Genomic DNA, 27,618 nt, shown 5'->3' with positions numbered 1-27,618 from the left:
GTTATAGGTTAATGCTAAAAGCATTAGTAGTGGTAAGCCTATTTCATTTCAGGTTATTATATCCCACATAAGGGCTGAGATTATTACTATTCATTTGGAGATTGCTAGGGAACTACAATCTTAATTCATTATTTGTTATATAGTTGACTTTGAGTCCTATTACTTAAATTAAGGAACACCATTTGTTCTAGAAACAAAAGATGTGTCTTGAATGTGGGCTATCCATATTCATGAAATTTTTAGGCCATTTAGTACAATGCATAGAATGGCTGCTTTTCCAATCACTTATGTGGTATATATCTGGAGTGTAAAGGGGGGGGGACACAATCAGAAGGGCCTAATTTCTCATAATTATTGAATTCATTATGTTTGTGTTCTTCCTTTAATATTTGGAATTGTGTATCTTATTTTATCTGTATACATACAGTAAATTATAGGTGTATCAGATTTGCTACGTCCTAGGGTAGGACATAAGGGGAGGGGAATGGGATCCTTGGAGTTATGTTCTTTAATATTGTGAGGGAGAGTGTTAAAAAGTGGCATTTATTTATTTCGTATGAGGTCTTCCACCCTTTCCGACTCCCTTAGGACGGGTTGAACCCTCCTAATGAAGGATTAAGTATATATTTTATGACTGTAGATCTGTGTGTGTTCACAGGGCCAGTTTGCCTGTTCTGGGGGACAAAAAACCCAAGTTTACTGGTGAAAAAATCCCCTACCTCCATATGAGTGGCTAACTCACCTATAGTCAAAAGAGAAGACCAGATAAAGGTTCCTCATCTCTTGAATGGGAATCGAACCCTGGTCTTTCCGACCAGAGGGCTTCGTCTATACCAACTGAGCTACGGTGGCTCATCGAAGGCAAAAATACTCTATATATTTTTTTATTCCTTTAATTTATCGAATGACTATAGTTTACTGTAATCTTTTTAAGTAATCTTAGTGAGTTTTTTTTCTCTTCTCCACATCTTACATGCTTTAGTAAAGACGATTCATATGACTGACATGCAATCTGGTCAATATCCATACTGGAACAAGTGACCTCCCTGGTAGCCAATTGCACAGTTCCGGACCCAGGAGTCCCATCCTGAACTGTGCATCGCTCGTCCTGCACTCATCCAAACTAGGGAAAAATAGAAGCATAGTAGTTTCCCGTTGCCTTCTATGCATGAAGAAATGAAAAGTAGAAACATAGAAAGATTCACCCTTAGCCCTTGAGTACTCTAATAGCATTGGGGAGAAGGAACAAGAAAGAAGAAAATGAAAGAAAGAAATAAGAGTAGGGACCATCCTATAGATCAGGGTTTCTCGAACTGTGTTCCGCAGAACACTAGTGTTCTGCGGAAGGTGAATAGGTGATCCATGAGGAGTTCTGGAATTTGTCATTTTAGCTTTCTAAGCATTTTTTATGAATAAATATTTTATAGTAGAAATATTCTGAGGAGAATAATATTCGTGAATATGTTGAAAAGCTCAGACCCAGAACGCCTAATAACATCTGTGTATCGTTAATTTTCACACATCAAACCTTTCAACATTTGCCAATGGGAATACCACTGTTTATGACAGGTCATAAAAATTGCCTGCAAGTGGATTATAACAATTGTGGCATATCCTCTGTTTTCAAAACTGAACGAAATAACATCTGTGTTGCAAATGTCAGTGACCAATCAGCAAGGAAGTATATAAAGAAAATTTTTCCACTAAAATTGAAGATCAAGGTAGTCTGTATCTGGTTCTCAGATCTAGTAATACTGAATACTTTCTTTGCAAGTTCGTATTGCAGTATGTAAGAGTACTTGTTCTGAAACCTGAGTGCCGTGATTTTTTTAAAAGTAATAGAATACAGATTTAAATTGTAATGTGAATAAGAGACAAGGCACTTTGTTTAATTTTGGTATTAAGAAATCTCTTATTGAAGGTGTTTTTGACAGAACAGATAGTGAGTCATCTACCTCAAGCTTACAAAGATCTCCAGGATGTACAAAAGGAGGGGAAAACTAAGCACACAGGCGAAAAAGTCTGTATTCACTCATAAGTACTTATAATAATATTATAAATATATTTGGTGATCAGAATAGGATATGTCAATGAAAATTAGCATAAATTAGTTTAGTGATGGTTTATTGATGCTTTAATTAAATCAATTAAATTAACTAAACATCAATTGAATTAAACTTTAATTGCTGTTTAATTATTAATGCATAATTATCAAGTATTAATTAATAATAAAAATCATCTGAATTACCAATTAATTATTAATTAATACATTACAAAATTACCAAGGTATTCCGTGAAAATTTCAGGATTCGTGAAGTGTTCTGTCATAGAAAAAGTTTGAGAAACCCTGCTATAGATAATATAACAGATGTATATTACATGAAATAAGGTATGGTCCAGCATCAGGTACCTCGGGTTCTCCACTCCCGTACTCACTAAGGTGAGCCCTTGAGGTGAGCAATCTAAATCCCACAAACCATTATAATGTTCGTAACTCTTCTTTGCACCGTTTCCACAGCTTTTTTATCCCCTTGGAACCCATGAGACCAAATCTGCACACAATAATCCAGGTGTGGTCGTATCAAGAGGCAAAAATGACTTATTTATCCTTGCCTGTCAAGGTTCGTTTCAACATTGCAATTATCCTCTGAGTTGTATTTGAAACTTTTGTTATGTAGCCTTTGAACTTCAAATTCCTATCCACTATTATCCCAAGATCCCTAGCGTCATCAGCTTCTTGTAGCATAATCCCGCTAATATAATATGTTGCTGGAAATCGCATCACACCAAAGTGCATTACTTTACACTTACTAACATTTAACTGATAGCCATTTTCTTTTGCCCAAATTTCCAGCCTATTCAAATCACATTTTTTAAATGCTGGATATCAGTAGCATCCCTGATTGCCCTGCCTATCTTCATATCATCGGTGAACAATTGAACATCTCCTGTTAGACCCTTCTTAATGTCATTAATGTATAGATTGAACAACAATGGCCCAAGGACTGAACTCTGAGTTACGCCATTAGTCATATTAAGTTTAGCAGATTTACCCCACTTTATACCACTTTTTGATATGTCTGTCAACCATCCACTGATCCAAGTTTTACTCCTATTTGCAATGACTGTGATACATGGTATAAAAACAATCTTTTCTAGTGGAGAAAAATGGATAAATTTTTAATTCGACGTAAGCGGGCATCTGACGACTGTGGAGCATTGACATCAACAACTTAGGTTCACAGAATATCACTCTGAAAGAAAAATCATGAAAGTATGCAGCAGAATATTTAGATTTTGGTTTTACAAAGACTGAAGTAAATGATGAAGAAAGACCACTGTATTATTTGTTTGAAAATTTTGGTGGCTGATAGTATGTAACCGAATAAACTTAAAAGACATTTGGAAACGCTTTATAAGGAGTATGTTAACAAACCTCGAGAGCTGTTTGCTGCCAAACTGAAATGTTTTGAAAAGCAAAAATCTAGCATTAAAAAAGCTTTGTCTGTAAAAGAAAAAGCTTTACTAGCTTCTTACAAAGTTGCATATAAAATAGCTAAGTGCAAAAAGCCTAATGCTATTGGAGAATACCTAATTCTGCAGCTGTGATTGATATTGTGGAAACTATGCTTGGAGAAAGTTTTACTAAACAACTGCAGTGCATACCTCTATCAAATGATACTGTTGCTTTGCGAATTGATGATATAAGTGAAGATATAAAGCAACAACTTTTGGTGCAACAGATAGCAATAAGGATTTTCATTTAATTGCTTATGTTTGATTTTGCAATGGATTATCAGCAGTTGAAGAGTTATTGTTTTGTAAACCAATAGAAAGAAGGGCCACAGCACCTGAATTGTTCAAAATATTGCATGATTTTATATTCAAGGCAAATGTACAGTGGAAAAATGTTGGAATTTGCACTGATGGTGTTCGAGTTATGGTTGGAAGGTTTAAAAGTTTACAAGCCTTTGTGAGGATAAAATCTCCATAATGTATTTGGACACATTGCATGATTCATAGAGAAGCTCTTGCTGCAAAGGAAATGAGTCCTGGTCTAAACATTATGTTAACAACAGTTATAACCATGATGAATTATATAAAAACGAGACCGTTAAAATCAAGATTGTTTTCTGAACTTTGGCTGGAGACATGGCTGGAGCAGAACATTCGGCATTACTATTTTACTGCAAGACAAGATGGTTATCACAGGAAAAATATTTACAACGTGTTTATGAATTAAGAGACAAAATAGCAATCTTCTTGGAAGAGGAAAATCATAAAGAAGCAGAGAAGTTCCTGATACTTATTTGTGATGAAATTGAGCTACTTGGCGGACATATTCGAGAAACTAAATATATTAAACCTGCAACTCCAAGGAAAAAATACACATATCTTAGAGATGAGTGACAAAGTTAATGGTTATGGAACAAAAAGGTAAAGCAACAAAAATTAAAAATGTTTGTAAATGTGGATGAATTTATAAAAACCTACAAGCCAGAAGAGCAACACATCAAAGTTTTATTTGCAGCTATTGAAAATCGTTTAACAATGTCGATGAAGAAGTTTAGAAACTATTTTATAACCAACAACAGCATAATGGCAATGTACAAGTGGGTTAGAAACAGATTTCAAATTACCCCTTCATGTTAAGTGGCGAAATCAAAAGACAATTTGCATCTAAATCACTGTTCGAATTTTGGGCCAGTGTTTTTTGCACTAAAGTCAAGAGCTTTTCATATTTCTAACATCTTATTTTTGTGAATTTGGGTTTTTTGCAGTGGCTTCCTTAAAAACAAAATATAGATCTCAATTAAATATAGAACTAAGAGTGTAAATTGCCAATGTATCACCATCATATGAGCTTTGCTCTGCAACACAGGCCCAAGGAAGCCATTAATTTTTACATTTATTGTTTAGCTTTAATTAGTTGCTTGGTATATTTTGCAGTATTGATATGTTCCCATGAGTGTAACTAGTTTATTCAATATGGTGCATTTTATTATTTTATTTTCAGAGCGTATTTTATGTTTTTGTTTTTATATTGTTTTTGTGTCAGTAAATAGTTTCATTAAATGCTTTTGTTTCAGTAAAGTAGTTTTTCCTTTTGATTTCAACTTTCGTCGCACTCCCTTTGTGGGGGGGGGGGCACTCCCCATAGGTTGAGAATCACTGTTGAAGAGTATAGCTTGTTTGTCTATCTATTTCTGTATGCGAGTTCTTACCATCTTCTCTAAAATCTTCACTACTTGGTTCAACTTGGTAGTTGAACACATCAGTTTTTGTACCAACCTTGTACAATGGAACTATCGTATATTTCTTCCATTCCTGAGCTAAGACTCAAGTTATCCAAACAGGTGAAAAGCCTAGTTCAATTCGGTTGAACATTCCTTTAGCAAACTTGCTGATATTGTATCTGTCCCTATTGACAAATTCTTATCCAGGTTATGCAACAGCTCTTCGACCTCATTTTCCTGGTCCTCAAATTCTTCATCCAATGTAGTGGCAGCACCGTTTGCCATGTTACATACACTTGATTGATACATCTTAGCAAAGTGAGCACTCATTAATTGAAGAATCCCATTAACTTCTTGACTCTGGAATACTTTATCTGTTTTGATCTGTTGAAAACTAAATAATTTCCTATTTTATTTCTCCTGTATAATTTTGTGTCTTCAAACCAACTTGAAGATAGCACTATCAGTATTAAGAGTCAGTAAGACTTTCTTATTCTTGTGATTTCTCTCTCCATGTCCTCAGTAATAATATCATTTATTTATTTTTTATTTGTTCATAAGTTGTAGATCATGACCAGTTGATTCATTTTAAATCAGCTTCAGAAAGTCTGTGAGAGTGGTGACAGTTGTGAAGGTTATTCCATAATTTTGACAAATCTTTTCTGTTACACTAATTTGGAACTGATTCCGTTTAGAATCAGTGAAATAAATATTTTGTATTATCTCTGCTGTTAGTAATAAATTCCTCTTTCAATAGGAGAAAATCAAAATGATTCCAGACAGATTTCATTCTCTGAGCTATCTGAATTGCCTCTTTCCTCACCTCAAGAACAAGCTGAAAAGTAAGACATCCTTTATTATTAGTATTGTTCATGATCTCGTAGTGTGGTTTTAGCTAAGTTTGAGCAAATATCATAACTTTTATTTTTTAAAATTTTATCTTCAAATACTTCCTTACACCTTCCAGCATCAAATTCTGTATAGTTGTTTTCTGCATGCACACACACACATATATATGATTCTGTATGTGTATTGTAGTTCACAATCATATTTTTTTTTGAGAAAGTGCAATAACCTTAACTTGGAATATTGCACTTGGAGGATTGCTTCTAGCCAATAATAGTTCTTCTGTGAGGATTAGAAGAGATTCCTTTTTTGTATGTTGACCCCACACATGAAAGACCAAAGGACTTATAACACTACAGTGCCATATGTAGACAAATAATTAGGAGAGGTCTGTTGATATGTTTCTTAAAGAGTAAGGAAAAAACAGTTCGGGGGAGATTGGTTTACTGAATAGAAGTGGATGGAATGAAGGAAGCTGATGAGAAGTTAGTTCGGTGTGTTTGAAGCTGGACAGTGTATTGGTGTTGGTCAGTGGCTGTTCTAGTTCTGCTATGGTTAGAAGAAAGTGGAATGGTAGCGGACAATTCAGAGGAGAGTAATGTCCATGAAAGTACCTATAGAAAAGGCACAGGGCTGATACAAAGTGCCTATGATAAAGTGAGGTAAGGGTCATATGTTAAGTGGATTTCCCTCTTCTGAATATCATCAAAAATTCTTAAATAGGTCTTGGATGCTCCACCCCAAATGTTGGAACAGTACTCCAAAGTTGGACAGCTCTGAGACTTACAGAGTGTTAGGATTTGAGAGGATGAGAAGTAATGTTTAGAAAGGAAAAGAACATCAAGCGTTTTAAAGGCTAAGGAGGTTATGTGAGTAATATGTTTGTGCCAGGATAAACTGGATGCCACAGTTAACCCAAGAAGAAAAAGTTAATCTTGAAAGGAAATTGAACATTATCAAAAATGAGATGGGATGAAGTAGGATTGTTCTTGCAGGTAATAAGACAGGCTTGAGTTTTTTTGAAATTGAAATTTACTAAGTTGTCTTCACTCCATTTCAGGATATTGAGGAGGTTAGTTCAACTCACTGGTTATGGACGATTGTGAGGCATCTAATATTAGGGCACAGGAGGGTTTTCGAATGATGAAAAGGAATGAAGAGTACTGTCATTGGTAAAGCTGTGAATAGGATTTGAAGTTAGAGAAAGGATGTCATTGATGTTAAAGGAGGAAGAGTATGGTAGAGCACAGAACCCTGAGGCACTCCTCTCATCAGATGGGGAAACCTGATGAGAGGAAGCCATCCATGATGACACACAATGAATGACCAGTGAGGAAGCTGGCAATCCAATCACAGAGTATAGGAGGGAAGCCATAAGCTTATTCAGAAGGCCTCAGTGCCAGACAAGATCAAATGCCTTAGAAATATCAAAAGCAATAAAATGAGTTTCTTGAAATCTTTCCATGGCATGAGTCCAGAGGCAGATTACCCAAGCTGTAGAATGAGAATGGTAGAATCCATATTGGTGATCGCTAATTAACTGGTGAGTCTACAGGTAATGAAGAAGCTGGTTATTGATAACTTTCTCCATTACGTTTGAAAATACTGAGGTGAGAACAATATAATTAGATAGCTGACTTTTGTCTCCCTTTTAGGGTACAGGTTGGATGTGGGCTTGCTTCCATGCTGTTGGGTAGATGCCAGTAGAATATGAAAGTTTATATAGACAATACAGGATGGGTGTCGATACTGGAGCATAAGTCTTGAGCACAACCAGAAGAATACCATCTGGACCAGAAACCTTATTAATATCAAGATTAACTAGGGTTTTTTCTGATGGCTTTTGGCAAAAGTTCAGAGGAGGCATGCAGTGGGCAGTTTGGTGAAGTATGGGAGGTGATTTGCATTACTTATTTAGGCAGGAGTTGGAGGAAAACACTGATTCTGAGAGGTCTACCTTTTCCTTGCGTAAGGTAATTATATTGCCATTGGGATGCAAGACAGGTGGCAACATGGAAGGGTAGAAGTTACACCCAACAGCATTAGCAAGAGACCATAAGGCATGACTGCAGTTGAGCAGAAGGAAAGCTTATTGCATTTCATTCTTATGAAGTCTGCTTTGGAATCGCTGATAACTTTTTTACACATTTCAAGCTGTTGTGTAAGCTGAATGAGAAACAGGAGTTTTTAATTTAAGCTATTGAACACAAGCTGCATTTTTATCATGGATGGCATAGACACATTTTTTTGACAGGATTATTTTGGTTACTAGTTCAGTGCACGTATTTGTATCATGAGAGCGAAAGCAGTAATCTGACCATGGTAAAGCAGCATAAAAATTCTGGAGGTCATCTCAGTTGGCAGAATTATAGTGCCATAGGATATAAGGCTGAGATTGGCTGGGCAGAGGGTGAACTGTAGAGGAGACTTGAATAAGATTGAGGTCAGAATTGCCAAGGGTAGAGCAGACATCCACAGTATATTTGAAGTGAGACTTGGTTAAGAAAAGGTCAAGAACATTGGTAGAATGATGAGGATTGTCTGGTATTCTGGTTGGTAGATTAACTATTTGTGCTAGGTTACAAATAGTCAATTTACTAACCAGAATATGAATCATGGTAACTGATTCAGCTTCCCTACCAACTTGATCTGTGAAGTTGGAGTAGGGAAGCAAGACCCCAAGGAGGACAAGTTCATAATTTAGATTATTAGTTTGTAAATCAGTTTTTAGTGATAGGTAGTCAAAAAGGGCATTATCAGAGTTAGGGAAGCAGTAAAGGCAGCAAATGATGGCTGTAAAGTGAGGTAAGGAAATCTTGAGCCAGAGCAAATCAAAAAAGTGGGTATTCTAATTTGGATAGTCTTTGGCAGGGGATATTAGATTTCACAAAAACATGTTTCGCCCTTTTTTGCAAAATGCATCATGCAGGATGTAGCTGGGATAATTTAGGTTGACTGCAGTCATGAGGGATGCAATTACCTAATATATAACACTCAACCCCACTAATGTCTATCACACCACATATCTTAATACCTATTTTTCCCAGCTACGATGCAGTTGTGGCACTGTTTAGCTGTCACTGTATCTCTCTCTCTCATGTTCTTGAATTAACATGAGTTGGATTTTTTTTTATATGAAGGACTTTATTTCACTGTTCAGTGTTCAAATTTAGTTCATTTATGATGCCTTTTAATTATTGAGAAAATTCTGGATGACTGGAGTAGAACTATCATAACCATCTGTAAAAAAAAGGGAAATAAGATCGAGTGTGATAATTACAGAGAAGTTTTCCAACTGAGCTTTCCAAATAAGATTGAGTATGGTAATTACAGAGAAGTTTTCCAACTGAACTTTCCAAATAAGATTGAGTATGGTAATTACAGAGAAGTTTTCCAACTGAGCTTTCCAAACAAGATTTATACAAGCACACTTGAGAAGAGACTAAGAACAATGTGGGAGCGAAACTTCAAGAGGAACAAGCTGCTTTCAGGCCAAATAATGGTTTTCAGGGTCAGATGTCACTTTAGGACAGATAGCTGTTGAGCAATCACGGGAATATAACAAGGATCAGTAAGTTTTGGAGATCTGGAAAAAGTATGTGATGTCAAGAGAGATGCTGTTCAAATTCTACAATTTATATGATGTAAACAGGACATTATAACAATACATAATACATGGTCTATATCTGAGGTGTAATCAGCGATTAGAATTGGAAGAGATACAGGAAGATGGTTTGATGTAAAATTAGGTGTGTGACAATGGTGTAGACTATTTCCACTATCATCATCATCATTCACGTTATGTAGGAATGTGGCATTAAATTTACTTAATGTAGATGATGTTATATTCCAAAAAGAATCCAGTACAAGTCTTCAGGAATCTCTGACTAGATTGAATAACTGCTGGATTTGTTTTGGAGTATATATTTGGTTAAAAAAAAACAAAACCATGAAATAGGTAAGGACATGAAAAATATCAACTGCATCCTGTATGGAAAATGTATAGAACAAGTAAAATATTTCAGCTATTTTGGCGATTTTTACTGAAAGTGGCAAATTAAATATAGAAATAGACAAACAGAAATAAGTATAGCTGGTATGTTGGGGAACTAGTTGAATAAAGTTATCTAGAATAAAAGACATTAAAAGACATTTTCTTTAGCCAACATTAGCCTAAACAATTTTAACTTAAGGTTCTGAGACATGGTCTCTAAACCTTGAGCAGTTGATCAAGGTTGCGACCACGTGTGTGTGTGTGGGGGGGGGGTGTTAAAATGGGAAAAAATGGTATCAAGTGCCAGAATCACATTAAAAATCAAGATATTAGAAAGGAACTTCACATTGTTAGCATTCAGAAATGTGTGAGCAGAGCTAATCTCCTTGGTATGGTCACTTAAAACAAAACAGAATAGTAAAGGAAAGATTAGCAAAACAAAATATCCAGAGAATGATCAAGATCTAGGTGGAATGATGCAGTATGACGTGCATTAGAGGGACAAAATATGACATCTAGAGTCTTGACAGTTAACAGACTAATTTGGATGAAAATTGTCAGTACACAATTATTGATAATGTAAACTTTTCATATAGGACTATTATAGAATCCTGTACATCCTTTGAAGATATGAATAGCAAGAATTTAGTTATTAAGATTATTTTCTTGTGTGACTCGAGCACTATCATCACTAACAGAAACCATTAATGATCACTGAAATCAAACCAAATAAGCAGTTAAGCATAGTGACCTATATGAACTTTCAGGGAAGGAATTGTATAATTACCATACTATACATTTTCTAATAGCAAGTGTTATTTTTCAGATTGCTCCTTGGTTTATTATTATTATAGGGCTCCAGGAAGTCAGGGACTCATTGTTTCCCAAGGAATACAATATACAGACATTTTAAATCAAATGTAAACAAGGTTCTCCTTTCTCATCCCACTACCCATATATGGTATTAATGTACTATAGGTTGATCAACCAGCCTCTCATGTATAGGTTCAACATAAAAAAAAAAGAATGTTCATTTGGTGTGCATATTAAATGGATATGTTCAGTGAACTCCATCCACCCATCTAATTCTTGGTCTTCATCTTCTCCTGCTTCCATCAACTTTAGCAAGCATCATCATCTTCTTCAGACTGTCATTTGCTCGCATAATAGGAGAGTGGAGTTAGTGGGCGTGCAGAAAAGAGGTGTTAGTAACATTACTTTGGAAATTTTAATGGATCATGCAGTAGAAGGTGAGAGGGAAAAGCGAGAAGCCATTCCTATAAGTTTTAGTTGTATAAAGGTTTGGTGAGATGTAGAGTGAGGAGTAGATTTTTTACATCGCAAGTGGTGGGGAGTGGAATTGATTTGTTGAAATATGTTGTGAGTGCTAATAGGCTAATGGTTTGAATGAGTTTAATGTTATGTGATAGATATGTTGCCTGCTGCATAGTGAGTCTGACTTAGAAATTGTAGTACAGTAGTTCCCCCTTATCTGCAGGGGATATGTCCAAAGACACCGTGCAGATAGTACCGAATCTATATATATACACTATGTTTTATCCTATAAATGCATACATATGATAAAGTTTAATTTATAAATTAGGCACAGTAAGAGATTAACAACAATAACTAATAATGTGAATGGAATCTTAACAACTTCAGCATACATTTTTTTAAATTATTTATTTATTATACTATGAAGTCGAGAACTTTCACCTTTTTCACTTAAAAGGAAGCACTTTATGGCTTCTCTTTGGCATATCCGAATTGCCAGCATCACTACTCTTGCACTTTAGGGCCATTATTAAGTAAAATGATGGTTACTTCAACACAAGCACTGCAATACTGTAACAGTCAATCTGATAATTGAGAACTATTCAAAACAGCATGCAATTCGAAATTATGAATTGTCTATTACTAAAAGAATTACTTAAATTACATAGGTAAAGTGGATATTAGGTCCAACATTATTTCAAAGATGAATGTTCGTAGAAACTATGAAAGTTTTGTAAGTTGACTTTGAGAGCTTATGAGAATGCAGTCCTCGGCATCGCCGAGTTGCCTTAGCTTACACTACTTGACTTAAGTAGCTAAGGCAACTCGGAGATGCCGAGGATTGTATTCTTGTAAGCTCTCAGGTCATCTTACAAACTTTTATTGTTTCTACAAACATTCGGCTTTGAAATAATGTTGGATCTAATATCTGCTTTGCCAATATAATTATAAATTATTTATTTCTGGAATTTTCCATTTAATATTTTCGGACCTGGGTTGACCACAGATAGCAAACCCGTGGATGGGGGACTACTGTACTATATTTATTAACCTCTTTAATACAGTCCCTCTCACTATAACAAACTTGTAGGGATCATTGGAATAGCTTGTTATAGCAGAGATAGTTTTCTAAATTGAATTTCCTTAAAAGTATAGTATTTTGTCTGTGGCTTTGTCAGGAGATTGCAATTTGATATATTGATGCTCAAAATAGTGAGAGTTGACTGCATATTTATTCTTCTAATGAAATATTTGTTAATTTGAAGAAACTTTCAGTAGCATATGCACATTAATTTTTTTGATAACCTCATTCACGAAAGGTCACAGGCAGGACCTATAACGCACCGGCGCTGAGTGTGGTTAAGTGTTTCTGGAGAAAGAAGTAATCAGTAATCTATTGATATTTCTTAAAGAGATGGAGATTGTATTCGGTGGGAAAACAACATGGAGAAAATTGTTACAAAGAATAGAGGTGGATGGAATGAAGAAGAATAAGTTTGTTTGGTACATTTGAAGTTGGCCAATGTATGATTATTGATTAGGCCACTCTGGTTGTTACATGTGTTAGAAGAAAGTGGGAAAATGGTAGTGGCCAATTCAGAGGAGCAATAACCATGAAAGTACCTATAGAAAAAAGCACAATGCAGAAACAAAGCACCTCTGAGAAAGCTACTGAAGGGAATGGTTACCTATTATGCAAAGAAATTATATTCTTAGTTTCATCCTTTATCCAAGTGTAAGCAAACAAAGTTCGCATGTGAAGTCACTTCACTACTGGACGGGCTACTTGTATATAGAGGCTAATGACTTCACATTTAGTTGCCTTAGTATCCCACAATACAACTCACATATCCTTATGGACATGTATAATGCTATGAATTATGGGAAGAGCCACTATCAATACCATTTTTGACCTTTATTGAGGTCTCATCAGTGGGAGTCAGACCTAGAAGTGATACCAAGCTTGAAGTAATGCAGAAGTCATATTTCCATAGACAAGTAGTCAGAAGGTGTCACACCTTATGCTGATGAGACCTCAATAAAGGTCGAAACTGGTATGCGAGTTTCGACCTTTATTTTCTGAGAGTGAAATTTTTTGCTCCGACCCAGAAGTATATCTTCAGAGGAAAAAATAAATTGTTCCAATCCAGAATTATTAATTTGTGCAATTGTGGGGAGGGGGGGGAATGTTCCTTTTGAATTGTTCCAAGAGGAATATATTCTTTTGGTTCAAAAACCATTTCAACCCCCGGCTAATCCCCAAGTCTCTGTGCTTTCATTTATACTCTTTCGTCTGTATATAATGATATTCTGTTACTAATATTCAATCATATTCGTAGGCTTGCAGATCACAAACCTATATAGTATTTGATGATTAAAGTTTCAAAATCTTCTGTGACTTCGAATACCAGTCTTCAAGCTAGTATCAAGTGGGATGAAAATCCTCTTTCAGACTTCTCTAAACAGATGCCTGTTCTGCAATTCTACTCTACTCTGTATGATTCCTCCAGACCTCATCCCATAAGCTCTTTTCTTCATCACATTCATGATGGTCTCTTTCCATGTAGCCCTTGGTCTTTCACTTTTTCTTCTTCCAGGGCTTGACCGTTGCATAGTTCTCAATGGGCATTGTTCTGTTATTCCGAGTGTGTGTGCATACCATTTCAAATCATGTTCCTCTATCATCTCCATAACAGGCTGTTCAACTTTCATCTCTGTTAGAATATATGCATTTCTCAGACAACCCATATTGGTAGCTCTCATGTTTCATCTGAAGTAATCCTTTCCACAACTTGGTTCCTTTGTCTGTTAGTGAATATCCAACACTCACATCCATAGGTCATTAATACTGTCTATAATCACATGATTCAACATCCTCTTAGTTTTTCTTTTCCTTGAGACGTTATGATTCCATAAATACTATTAATGGTTCTGATTAGTTGCTTGTGTCTGTCTTGTTCAAAATGCTATATCCACTTTATGCTGGCGGGACTTATCCATCACGGAGCCAAGATGTTTGAAGGCATTCACTGATTTTATAGTTCTCATCTCTAACTCAAGATCTGTTGCACTCCATCTACTGGCTTCTTCTCTATGGTTAGATCCAATTTCTGCTCAAGTCGTCGTATTTTATAAATCCTGTATACTATCATTTTGTAACTGTTCTATTTTGTATCTGGAGATCTCAATAACTCTACCATTATCATGAGAAGTATTTGGTTTCCTAGATGTAACAGGACATAGTCTTACTTATTACCATATAGTGATCTATCCCACCTTCAGCTCCACAGAACATTCTCACTTCTTGCACTACTGTTATTCTCTTCTGTCTAGCTATCACCAGATCAGTTATTGACTTCAGACCTCTGGTTGGTTGGGTTCATGTATATCTTTATGCTGATAATATCCATTTAGCACCTGACACTTCTCATTTTCACACATCTGTATCAACCTGCACCCACTGTCATTAACATGATCTTCTCCATAACAATGATATCTAGCTTGTTTCATGGTAGGCAGTGGACTTCCAACAGGACTCGGCCTCTGAACACAAGACAAGGACCACCCAACAATGGTTGGAGGAAAATATGCCCAGGCAGATATCACCTGATCTGAATCAGTTGGACTCCAAATTGTGGTCAGAGATTGAGAGCGTAGAAACGACACCCCAGCATTGCCAGTATGAGGTGGATTTGGAGCAAGCAGTGGTAATAACATTTACGTTGTGCATGAAGGCCAAAGGAGGACATTTCAAACATTGAGTGCTGCTATATGAATTTTATACATGTGGTTTGTATGTGCTGAAAGCTATAAATGATTTACTGATAGATTAAAGGTTTATATGCTGTTCAAGTTGAAACGTCATTTATGGCTAGACTAAATAGAAAGCTAGATTATATCTAGAAGAGATCACTTAATATATGACCATTTTCTCACTAACTCCTTTCATTCACTTTCCCACAGATGTTCACTCTTTCTTTGTGTTATTTTTTATATAGTATTTCCTTGGACTCTGTTTCACTGAATTAGCTGCCACAATCCTCCACAACCTTATAATCATGTGCAAACACAGGCAGCTGGTATAGTATGCCCACAGATACAAGACCCTTCGACACTTCTGCGCATGTGAAAAGTAGGAGAATCCATTCCGATAATAGGATAATCAATCGTATTGTGGGATGAGCGTTTATTATTACACGTTGGAAAATTAACTTCTCTTTTATGATCATTGTAGTTTTTAAAGTGGTAACTGTTTTGCACGCATAACAGTTGGAAAATTTTACGTATAAAGCACGTGATTTCGCGTGTTGGTGACCAATTCGTACATCGCTTATTTCTTTCTCCCCTTCAACATGAATTGACTTCTTGGCAGTCTGCCAATGACAACTCTCTCTTATGTGGTCGGACTATAAACATTCATATTCAGCTCCATGTTCACCATACCAACTTCTTATCCTCTTCTTTTATTCCATATTCTTCTCTTCTAAAGAAAAATCTTTCCCCAATGCATACAACCTTCATCTCTTCAAGAAACACATTAACAGATTCCTTTCTGACTACTTACCCACACTCTCACACATGGTACCATGTCATGTGGGATTGATATATAAAAAAACCTTCTTGCAATATTTTTTTTTATTTTTAAACTTATCCATAATAAAGCTTAATGGTATAACTAACCAACAGGCAAAAATAAATTTATTAAACTCACTAATATTTTGCTGGTTTTCTGTGCAGTATCATTAGAGCACAATGATAACTGTTACAGACACACACAGCACTAAACCAAGTAATTGTAGAAACAATTTAAATTGTAACTGACATCTTTGAATCAGATAACTACAAAGTTAATTCAGAGAAGTCTGGCTGTTAGGTCTTAAAATGATAAATTCCCATATCTTGGTAAGTTAATGCATCCATATTTGTTGAAGTTGGGAGAGTGCTTCATAGCTGATTCTAAGGAATAGCCTCTCAGACTTGTAACGACTTCTACGTAATAAAGATGTTTTTCTCTTTCTGATCCTATGTGAACTCAGAACATGGTCTGCCAATCTTGACTTGCCATATAGATGATCTTGGACGTAATTTTTATGAGAGTAGCCTACAAGAAGCGACATCCCATCATACCAGTCCAAAGGTTGATTTGGATAATGAATACCACCTAAGCCTTTCTTTGCATTTTCCAAACTTAGGATGTCTTTAATATATACTCATATGCTTCAAAATTTTATTTGTGCACGCATGCACACGCACATAAAATACTTAGTATGGGTCAGAATATTTCTTATGTTATTATGATTAGAAAATTGCATTAAGAATCAAATAACTTTTGAGTGAATGATTGCAGTTCCATGTATGGTTTCATATATGGGCAATATTGAAGTTGTACAGCACCTTTGCCTCAGTTGCCTTTGTATGTACTACTTTAGAGTGACTCATATATGTAGACGTCTTCTGACAACGGTGTCAGTCAACCTTTGTAGGCTCCTTTTTTGAAGACATTTGCTTTGCTTGATTTTACTTCACTCTCCCTGGATGAAGATTCAAGACTGTCACAAAGTAGTATAACTCTTGAAGGATATAAAGTATTATAAAATCTTAAGCAGATCAAAAATCAGTTATGAACTTCATGGTTGATGTGTTTTTAATTTGCTAGATAAAAGAAATGCAGTCATGACTAAACATTACAGACTATTGCAGAATACTGCAGGATCATCTCTGCTAAGAACACTTGTTAAGTAAACAGATTATATTAAAACTTACCAGATTGGAACTAACAGCTGTATCAAAACAGTATCATGCTTACCAAATTGAAACACGACTAAATGCACACTCTGTAGACTATGATCTTCCTAATCTCATCAGGAAATAGTTGACATCAGTAATATAATTGAGGGCAAAAATGGCTATACTCAGGTCTCGATAAATATGATTGCCTAATTGCCCGTGATGAGTAGATTTTGCCAAGTGGCAAGTATCTACAGACTGAACAAAATAGAATATTTTTTAATTAATAAAAATATCTTTCTGAACAATTTTTTTTTCACTTTTAAGAAAACACAGAATAACATGTGTAATATAAAAGGCCAACAAAAAATAATGTGACAAATTATATTTTCCAAAAAATAAATGTTTTTACTATTCTTCTTATTTTTATTTATTGACTTCTCCATCTTGGAATAGTTCGCACACAATCTTCATACATCAACACATTACCACTAATTACTTTATGGAACTCCCATTGACTTACTGGGACACATTACAAAAAATTGTTTGGGGGGGGGGGGGTCTTAGGGGCAAGCACATTTATTTCTTGGCAAGTAGGATTTTGAGTAATTTGTTGAGCCCTAGTTATACTTGCTGTTAAATGGGTAGTTGTACCCTGAATAGACTCTGTTTTTATTTATTTATTTATTATTGTTGTTGTTAATCTATTTGCTGTTTTACTTTTCATTGGATTATCTCATTATTGAAATTTGCATAATTCTCAAAAGAATATAACTAGAAGTTTTATAGAAATGTTATTATGAATTAAATAACAGTCATCACATGAAAAATATTTCAGACTTTATTAGCTCCTATAAATTTTTTCCTTGATACAAGGACACCATTAGGAAGGGAAGAAAAGACCAATTGACAACATTCAAAACTGACAAGTCATGTAGCATGTGTTGACTTGCTCATTTACAGCTGAGTAAACAGGGGAACACACAATTTACAGTTTAAAGGAAACAGTGGTTAGTATATTAGTATTTTGTAATTCATATACAGTTATAGAAATATTCATTTAAGATATATGAACATTTACTTGTGATTACTTCTCAGAACTTTGAGATAGGCATGCAGTTAGAATGTTGAGATTCAGACAGTGTTGTAGAATTTCACAAGTTTCAAGGAACAGACAATGAAATTTAAATCTATTTGAGTAGAATCTTCACTGTTGGCTCACAAATAACTCTCTGTCTGGTTTAAGTGGCATAAAAGCAGCGCAAGACTTATTCTAGCAAATCCTGATGTTCTCAGATTCTAATTTCCGCAGAACAGCTTGTCTGTGCAAATCAAGCAGACATGAACAGGATACATGATAAAGAACAAGTAAGGATAGGGGTGGTAATTTATCCTTATTAGATGGTAGAAAAGAAGATAGTTTCCAAAATGGTTTGTAGATGGTGTATAGATTAAACCTGGAAAGAACTTGTACTGTTTGTTTGTTCTGATTATACTTTAACATAGGGTATGGTAACTCTAAATCTGATTGCAATCTGGTTGAGGGAGATGGTATTCCTTTATAATTTTTTATATGGTGGCATGGATGTTCCTTTTAACAAGTGATGTTTATTTTGTTTAATTCTTCCAGCAGAAGGGAATCAGTAGAACAGATGGAGTTAGCTCAGTGTATTTTCTTTCTTTTCTATTGCATCAGTCTTATGACTGGTAGCTCAGCAGCATTTCCTTTCATTCTTCTCTTCTGTTTGCTTTCCTCTCTATCTTGTAATATGTTTTTAGTCCAGTGCTTTGTTTTATTTGATCACAATATCTTTTTCCTTGGCCTTCCTCTTTCTTTTTTTCTTTTGATTTTGCCTTTCATTATTCTTATCATCAGACTTTCATGCCATAATATATGTCCAATCCATCTGTCTCTGCTTGTTATTAATGTCTTTATCAGTGTTCTGGGTTCATTCACTTCCTTAAGCACTTCATTAGATTTTTTTTGTCTGTCAATTTTATCTTTTGCATTCATCTCCAACACCACATTTCAAATGCCTCCAATCTCTAATATCTCCTGTTCCTGTTGTCCCTGTTTTGCTGCCATAAAGTACGATACTCCATACATAAGTTTTTTCCTTAGTGTAGACTTATGTTTCCTTTTAATACCTTTCTGTCATTTTATTGAATTGGTTTTTTGCTATGCTTATTTTTATGTCTTCTTTTGATCTTCCTTCCTCATTAATTGTACTCCCTAAGTATTTATAATTCTTTACTTGTTTTATCCATTTCCCATTAATTTAATTTTCTTTATTATCTTTGGTTTCTTGCTTGCCAGTACAATTTTGGTTTTTTCAACATTTATTTTCATGTGGTATTTTTTGACTATTTCATTTGTAGTTTTGATTAACTTTTTTTTTTTAAGTCTTCTGCTTTTCGCTATGAATGCTGCAATATCATCTGCAAATCTGAGGCAAAATATTTCCTCTCCACCAATCTTTATGCACTTTAACTTCTCTAATGGCATTTTCAATATATATGTTGAAGAACAAGGTTGATAATATGCACCCTTGTCTTACTCCACATCTAATGTGTACAGTGCCTTCTTTATTATTTGTTCTTATGTATCCCATTTGTATTACATATATCTGTTTGATTACTCTTCTGTCCTTATAGTCAATGTCACTTTTCTTCATAATATTCCACATCATCTTCCAATTAACTTTGTCAAATGCTTTTTCTAAATTTACGAAGTATATATATATATATATATATATTTATTTATTTATTTATTTTTTTTCTGATTATAGTTCTCAGGCTTAGTATTTCTTCTCTTGTTCCTTTTCCTTTAGTGAATCCATATTGGTCGTCCTCTAGTTGTGAATCTGTTCTTTTTATATTTGGTTTTGTATTATTTTAATTATTGTTCTGTGTTGGTTATGTTGGAGAGTGTTTGCTTTCTTGGGGATTGGTATTATCAGGGATTTTGTGATGTCTTCTAGGAGATCTCCATTTTCATATATTTTAGTTATTAGTTCAAATATATAATTTTTCTTAACTCTTTAAGTGCTTTTTCAAGCTTGTCTTTTGTTATTGATGGTCCACTATTGTCTTCAGCTTCTGTGTCATTTTCTTCTCCTTGATACAGGTGTTCAAGATATTTTTTCCATTGTAATATTTCTTCAGAATAAATAATTAGTTTGCCATTCTCATATATTAAGACAGTATTATGTATGGCCTTTTTCAGTTTGTTGCTTATTTTTGTTATTTGATTATAAGCTGTTTCTAGATTTCCTTTGTTAGATAGTTGTATACACAGTGTGCCTGTTAAGTAATGAGATTGAATTTTTACAGGACAGCCCTTTGAATAAAAGTAACAAATGTTTTTATATTTTTGACTGCTAGAGTGCGTTGTAATCTCAGGTGCAACTTTCGAGTTGGGTGACACAGCAGCTTTTCTGTGGCAACCATTGAAGTAAGAGTGTGTCAGAAGTTGTGTCATGAAACAAAAAGCTGTGATAAAATTTTACTGTAAATTAGAAAAACTGCTACAGAAGTTTATCAAAATCTAAAAAAAAAAGGTTTATGGAGCTGACTGTCTGAATTATGCACAGGTATTTAACATTTAAAGAGGGAGTTTCCTAAATTTCCTAGAGCAGGGTTTCCCAAATTGTGTTCCATGGAAAGTGAATAAGTGTTCCGTGATGTCAGTGACCCAGCCGTGTATTTTTAAACATGGAAGTAATTCGGGATAGGGAATACTGCTATTTATGACCGGTCATAAAAATTGCCTGTAAGCCGATTACAACAATGGGCAGCATATCCTCTGTTCTCAAAACGAAATAACGTCTGTGTTGCAAATGTTAGTGACTAATCAGCAAGGAAGTATAAAGAAAATTTTTCCAGTTAAATTGAAGATCAAGGTGGTCTGTATCCGGTAATACTGAATACTTTCTTCGCAAGTTCGTATTGTAGGATGAAAGTGCTTTTTTCGAAACCGTAGTGCCGTGATTTCTAAAAGTAAAAGGCCTACAGATTTAAATTTTAATATGAATAAGAGATAAGGGACTTTGTTTAATTTTAGTGTTAAGAAATCTCTTATTGAAGGTGTTTGTGACGCAACAGATAGTGATTCATCCACCTCCAGCCTACAAAGCGATCACCAGGATGTACAAAAGGAGGGTAAAACTACCAGCACACAGAAGAAAAAGTCTGCATTCACTCGTAAGTACTTATAATAATATTATAAATTCTTGGTGATCAGAATGGGATATTTCAATGAAAATCAGCACAAATTAATTTAATGATGCTGGCCTGAAGAAACTACAATATGCTACAAGATTTCATTAGTCCAGTGATTGATAACTGATTTAAATGTAATTTTATATTTGTCAGCATGTCAAATACTCTTTATGATTATGCCATAATTAATTATTAATACATTACAAAATAACCAAGGTGTTCCATGAAAATTCCAGAATTTGTGAAGTGTTCCGTCATAGGAAAAATCTGGAAAATGCTGCCCTAGAGGATGAACCATGCTGTAGACAGCTGGTTTCTGCATGGATAAATGAAAATGTGGTGAAAGCTAGGGAAATTGTTGCCCATGATAGGCCAATAACCACTAGGCTACTTGCTGTACAGCTTGGTGTCAGTAAGGAAACGGCCAGATTAATCTTAGAAAGATATTTAAACAAGAGGAAGATTTGTTCAAGGTTTGTGCCACACACTTTGATACATGAACACACAGAGAGAGAGAGCATTGGGTTCTATGTTGTCAAAATTTCATCCATGCATTTGATCAAGATCATGATGTGTTGCAAAGAATTGTCAATGGTGATGAAAGTTGGTGTTTTCAGTTTGATCTGGAAACGAAATGCCAGAGCATTGAATGGTGTGGAATATCTTCTCCCCAGCAGAAGAGAGTCAAGTTGCAAAAATCATCTCAAGACAATGGGCATTTCCCCCCCCCCCCATACATTGCTGGAATTATCCACAAATATTTGTTCCTGAGGTCACTACAGTGAAAATTCAGTATTATTTAGGAGTAACAATGTCTATATGCCTGCATGCGATATGTCAGGAAAGAACTGTTTCACGACAACAATTAATTTCTGTTGCATGACCCCCCCCCCCACCCATGTGTCAGATTTTACAGACTTTTTCTCTTCCCAAAGATGAAGTGTGGCTTTAGAGGGGAGTGCTTCAGCGACATTGAGGACATCCAACTCGGTGTGACCCAGACACTGAAGGAGATTCCCATTCAGGACTTCCACAATGCCTTCAAATACCTGTATGATAGATGTGGAGTTAGAGGGAGATTATTTTGAATCTGTGTAATTGACAATTCCAAATATAGTTTTTTATTATAAATATTATTCATAAATGTAGCTCTTTGATATAAGAATTATTGTCTCATTATTTGACAGGCACACTGTGTATACCATTACAGGAAAATTATCAATAAATATCATCTCTCACCCAGAGTGCAAATTGTAATGGATGATTGGCAAGTTTAATCTGTGCACCGCCTTCAAATCATTTTGGAAGATGTCTTCTATTCTACGGTCTATCCTTAATGTGCAGTAGAAAGAGGATTCCAAGGAACAGAGTTCAGTTCTTTGGAATAGATTTTAATTTGATCATCTCTTCTTTGACACTTGCCTACAACACCATTTAGTGACAATACTGGTTGCATGCCTATATCAAAGTTTTGAGAAGCAGCCACGACTAACTGTTAATAGTTTTTAAATGAATATTTCTCTAATCCTATAACTGAATTACAAAATAATAGTTTTCCTTTGAATGCTAATATTGTGTTCTCATGCTGTTTGTGTGTTTGCATGACTCATCAGTTTTGAATGTTGTCAGCTAATTTTTTTTTGTGATGTTATCCTTGCAACAGAATAAAATGACAAAATTATATTTGTCAAAAAAAAAAATGTTTTTTTGACAAATAATTTTTAAAAAGCAGGTCACTACTTTAGGTAAGTGACTGGACCAAATATCTGATTAAAGGTTAATGAGTACATAGCATACTGTGTATGAATTGAAATGAAATAATATATCATTATATACATGAAATTCTGCCATTAAACATTACAGTATACTAAGAATTTTTTTTACACCCCCCCCCCCCAAATATTGTAAAGGAACAAAAAAAAAATGTAACCAAAGTATCTGCTGTTTTATGGAAGACTATTTGTGTTTTATTTTTTTAGCAGTGGTCTAATTCTGTTGTTATTCAGGCTTCTCCAGGAAGTCTAAGGAATCATCATAAATGAGCACCCATCTTGTGTTACTCATTGTCTATAGACCTATTATTACATCCCTTGAACTCACTCACAGCATCTAATGGTAGCCCATTCCACCTATTTACATGCTATGAAAAGAACTTAGATTCCCATGCTTCCTAAGTATGCTCTTACTCATTTTCCAGTGATGGCCTCCCTTCACATGATATGAACTGCAAAATCTCCCCTCATCCATTTCCCAAACTTTAGTGACCACGTTTCTTCATTCCATTCTATTCTCATATGTAGAGTTCCATAAGCTGAATATCATTATGGTTATCCTCCACTAGATCTCACTCTCTCCATCTCCACATAACCCAGGGAATCAAGTCATAGTATAGTAGTCCAGTTGTGGCCTTATCAGTACTAGATGTACAATCCTAATATTGATATTAGATGATTTAAGTGTGTGCATTCTTATGGACTGTTTGTCTGTTTTGCTGTTTGAAAAACAAGAGTTTCTTGAAGGAAAACACCCTGCCACCTCAATATGACACTGGCTAATTCATCTTTAGTTGAAAAGTCCTTATAAAAATTATTCTCATCCTAGACAAGATACAAACCCAGGTCTTATCAATCAGAGGACATCGCTGGTACTGAATGAGCTACAAAATAACCAACCAGGACACAATCTTTGTCAGCGCTTTTCACAATAGAGGGGGAAGTAGCCAATCACATATAGAAGTGGCATGATTTATTTTTTTTTTTTTTAATTTAATTTTATTTATTTATTTTTTTATATGGAGCAGACATCAAAGGTCATACTGCATCAGGTCACAGCAGTACATATAGTCACTGGTTAGTAGGACAACCACAAACAATCCATATGTCTTTGGCTGGATTCAAGCCTGCAGCCTCTTGACTGAGGAGTGAATATGGTAACCACTTGGCCAACTAGGTCAGCAAAGTGGTATGATATATATATCATAAATTAGACAACACAAACAATGTAGATATGATTATTCACTCTATTATAGAATTAATAAGCCTTGGTTGCTGGGCTTACTTTTTTCAGGAAAGCTCCTCTTAAGCCACAGCAGAGGCTCATTATTCTGTCTATCTACTTCCGAGGTATTACAACAATTTGGTGCTCGGAAGAATGTATGTTTCGGTACTAACCGAATGGATAAGGCTGTTTGCTCTGTGGTGAGATCTTGGCTCCACCTACCCCCTGACACCCCAGTGCCATATTTTCATGTTAAAGTGAAGGATGGAGGGCTCAGTATTCCATTCCTCTGCTGATTGATTCCGCGACTGTATTTCATCCAGTTGCAGATGATTACAGATGCACTAGGGGTTGGACCCAGTACAAGGGCTCCCAGAGAGGGGCAGCATCAGCAGAACATAAGAGATGGGCATTTCTACTTCATGGCTCTGTCAATGGCACTTCCCTTTGTGAATCTTACAAGGTACCCCCATCAACATCCGTGGATTAGGAATGGTACCAGATTACTACCAGGATATGAGTATGTAGACCTTATTAGGACTAGAATCAATGCCCGGCCCATGAGGGCCAGTACAGCTCACTGGGTCAGAGATGACATTAACCATAGGGCTGGCTGCCGCTACAGTGCAGCTCATCTCTCAGTGTTGTTTTAGAACACATGGAATCCGTGTACAGAGGCATGATGCCGTGGTCTCCATATTAAACAACTGTTTAAGAAATAAAGGTTGCGAGACCATGATAGAACTTCACTTTCGTACAGAGGTAGGCATAAGGAAATTTGACAATAAAGAAAGAAAAAAGAAGCATTATTGATGCCTAGGTAGTGGGTGCTGGGCACCCACTCACGTCTAGTCATCTTAACAAGGTACAATACTGCAAGCAGAACCAAGACCTTGCAAGGCTAATACAAGGAGTTTGGGGCAACTTCTCACTTTACCAGTGCTACTATTTATTTTTGGGGGTTTGGTGTTCCGCTAGTTATAAAGACCTCTCTTTATTAGGACTGTCGTATGGAGACTTTAAGATTCTGTCTCTGCGTGTTCTGCAGGGCACACTGGTGGCTTGGCGCTGCCATCAGCTTATGACCTTTAGGATGCCTCATGCCGGAATCGGGTGATCTCTTGTAAAGGCTTCAACCTATAAGATTTGTATGTGTAATGCTGCACTTTCAGTATGAAGTTCATCATCATCATCAAATTCCTGCCATGTACCCTCAAGGGGTGTACAGGATATGATAGTACTACATGAAAAAAAAATTACATCATTATTAATTTCCTATCTACAATTTTCCTCCAAATCAGTCTGTTACTTGTCAAGACTACAACATTATCAGATCTTATATTTCTATCGTCTAAGGCACTTTGTACCGTATCAATCCACCTATATCTTGGTCTTCCTCTGGGTCGTTTTGCTGCCAACCTGGCAGAGGACACTTGTTTTGCTAATCTTTCCTCGCCCATTCTGTTTAAGTGACCATACCACCTGAGATTAGCTCTGCTAACGCATTCCTGGATGCTGACAATGTCAAGTTCTTTCCTAATATCCTCGTTTTTAATATGATATTGCCATTGATGCCATCTGTTCACGCCTATAATCTTTCTCAGGACTCTCATATCTGTGGCCTCTAGTCTTTGGTCAAGTGTTTTACTTCTGACCCAGCTCTCAGATCCATAAGTTAAAACTGGTTTGAACATTATCTTGTATACAGCTAATTTAGTGTTCCGACTAATTTCTCTCTTATTCCATATGAATTTATTCAATTGACTTCCCACCATACCAGCTTGCTGATTCTGTTGTCTATTTTTGTTGTCTATTTAATTTACCATCTTCAGTAAAAATCGTGCCTAAATAGCTGAAATGTTTTACTTGTTCCACAGGTTCTCCATTCACAACACAGTTGACATTTTCAATGATTCTGCCTATTTTCATTGTCTTTGTCTTTTTATTGCTGACCTTCATACCATATCTATTACAACAGCTATTCAATTTAGTCAGAGAATCTTGCAGACTTGTAGCGGATTTATTTAGAAGTATAACATCATCCGCATAAAGCAAAGAGCTGACATTAACATCTCCGATTTTGATATCATGTTTAATACCAGTTTCCTTCATAATGTGATCCATATAGATAATGAATAACAGAGGGGATAATGTACATCCTTGTCTCACACCAGATTTAACATTAAACCATCTTCCTGTACTTCCTTCAATTCTAACTGCTGACTTACAACTCAAATAAAGACTAAGTATTGCTTGATATAATGCCCCATTGACACCATATAACTGTAGCGTATATTCCCATGCTTTCTCGACTATTTGTCGTAAAGTGAAGATCTGATCCTGACAGCCTCTATTTGGCCTGAATCCAGCTTGTTCTTCACCAAACTTTTCTTCCACAATTCTTTTCAACCGTTTCTCAAGTATACTTGCATAGATCTTGCCAGGAACACTCAGTAAGGAAATACCTCTGTAATTCTCACATTCAGTTTTATTTCCCTTTTTATATATGGGTACTATGAGAGCTCTACTCCAATCATCCGGAATTCGTCCTTCTGTCCAGGCTTTCTGAACTATGCAGTGCAGCCACTTTAAGACTTTTATACCACCATACTTCAGCATTTCTGGTCGAATATCATCTACTCCTGCTGCCTTTCCACATTTCAAGCCTTTGATGGCTTTTTCTACTTCAAGTATGGATATGTATTCCTGCTGCATGCCTGGTCAGTGTGTTTTACCACTGTGCTGTCATCACTGCTTGTTTCATTTAGCAGTTTTTCAAAGTAATTACTCCATACTTCAAGTATATCTTTTTCTCCTGTTTTCCTCTCATCTTTATCATCTCCAACTCCTTTTACAGCACTCTTTCCTCCATTCCTAAGTTTCTTCAACAACCTCCAGAATATTTTGCCACCTTCTTGATATTTATTTTCTATATTCTTGCCAAAGTCCTCCCATGACTTTTGTTTAGCTAGTTTTACACAGTGTTTAGCATTCTTGCATTTGTCTCTATATTCTCTAAGAGCACAAGCTGACTTATTTGACAGGAACTTTTGATATGCTTTTTTCTTTTCCTTCACCTCTTTAACTTCCTGTAGGGAGTTCTGATTTTTTTTATCCTTACAGACAACCTCACCACATGCCTCTCTAACAGAATCAATCAATGTTTTCTTCAGAGTTTGCCACTGAATCTCCAAAGTTTGATTCCTGTTCTCAAACTCTTTCATTTTTTCTTCAATAATCTTTGTGTATTTTAGTCTACAGTTCACATCTGAGAGCTGCTCAACTTTTATTTGCTTTAAAACATTCTTACATGTTATTCTT

General features: G+C 35.6%; 1 protein-coding gene across 2 annotated transcripts in view; it reads left to right on the top strand.

Annotated features, from left to right (window-relative positions):
• LOC150106190 (uncharacterized) overlaps nt 1-27,618 on the top strand; it is a 303,918-nt gene that overhangs the window by 165,052 nt on the left and 111,248 nt on the right. For both annotated transcript variants that reach the window (XM_090393027.1, XM_090393028.1), the window contains one exon: nt 5,995-6,079. In XM_090393027.1, coding sequence (XP_090249153.1) covers nt 5,995-6,079 — 85 coding nt within the window. The remainder of the gene's footprint in view (nt 1-5,994; nt 6,080-27,618) is intronic.

Source organism: Typopeltis vanoorti, chromosome 5, assembly GCF_054136105.1.
Source record: "Typopeltis vanoorti isolate ZY-2024b chromosome 5, IOZ_Tvanoo_1.0, whole genome shotgun sequence".
In the NCBI taxonomy this organism is placed as follows: Eukaryota; Metazoa; Arthropoda; class Arachnida; order Uropygi; family Thelyphonidae; genus Typopeltis; species Typopeltis vanoorti.
The sequence above is the reverse complement of the archived record's forward strand: the minus strand, read 5'-3'. Positions and strand labels throughout refer to the sequence as shown.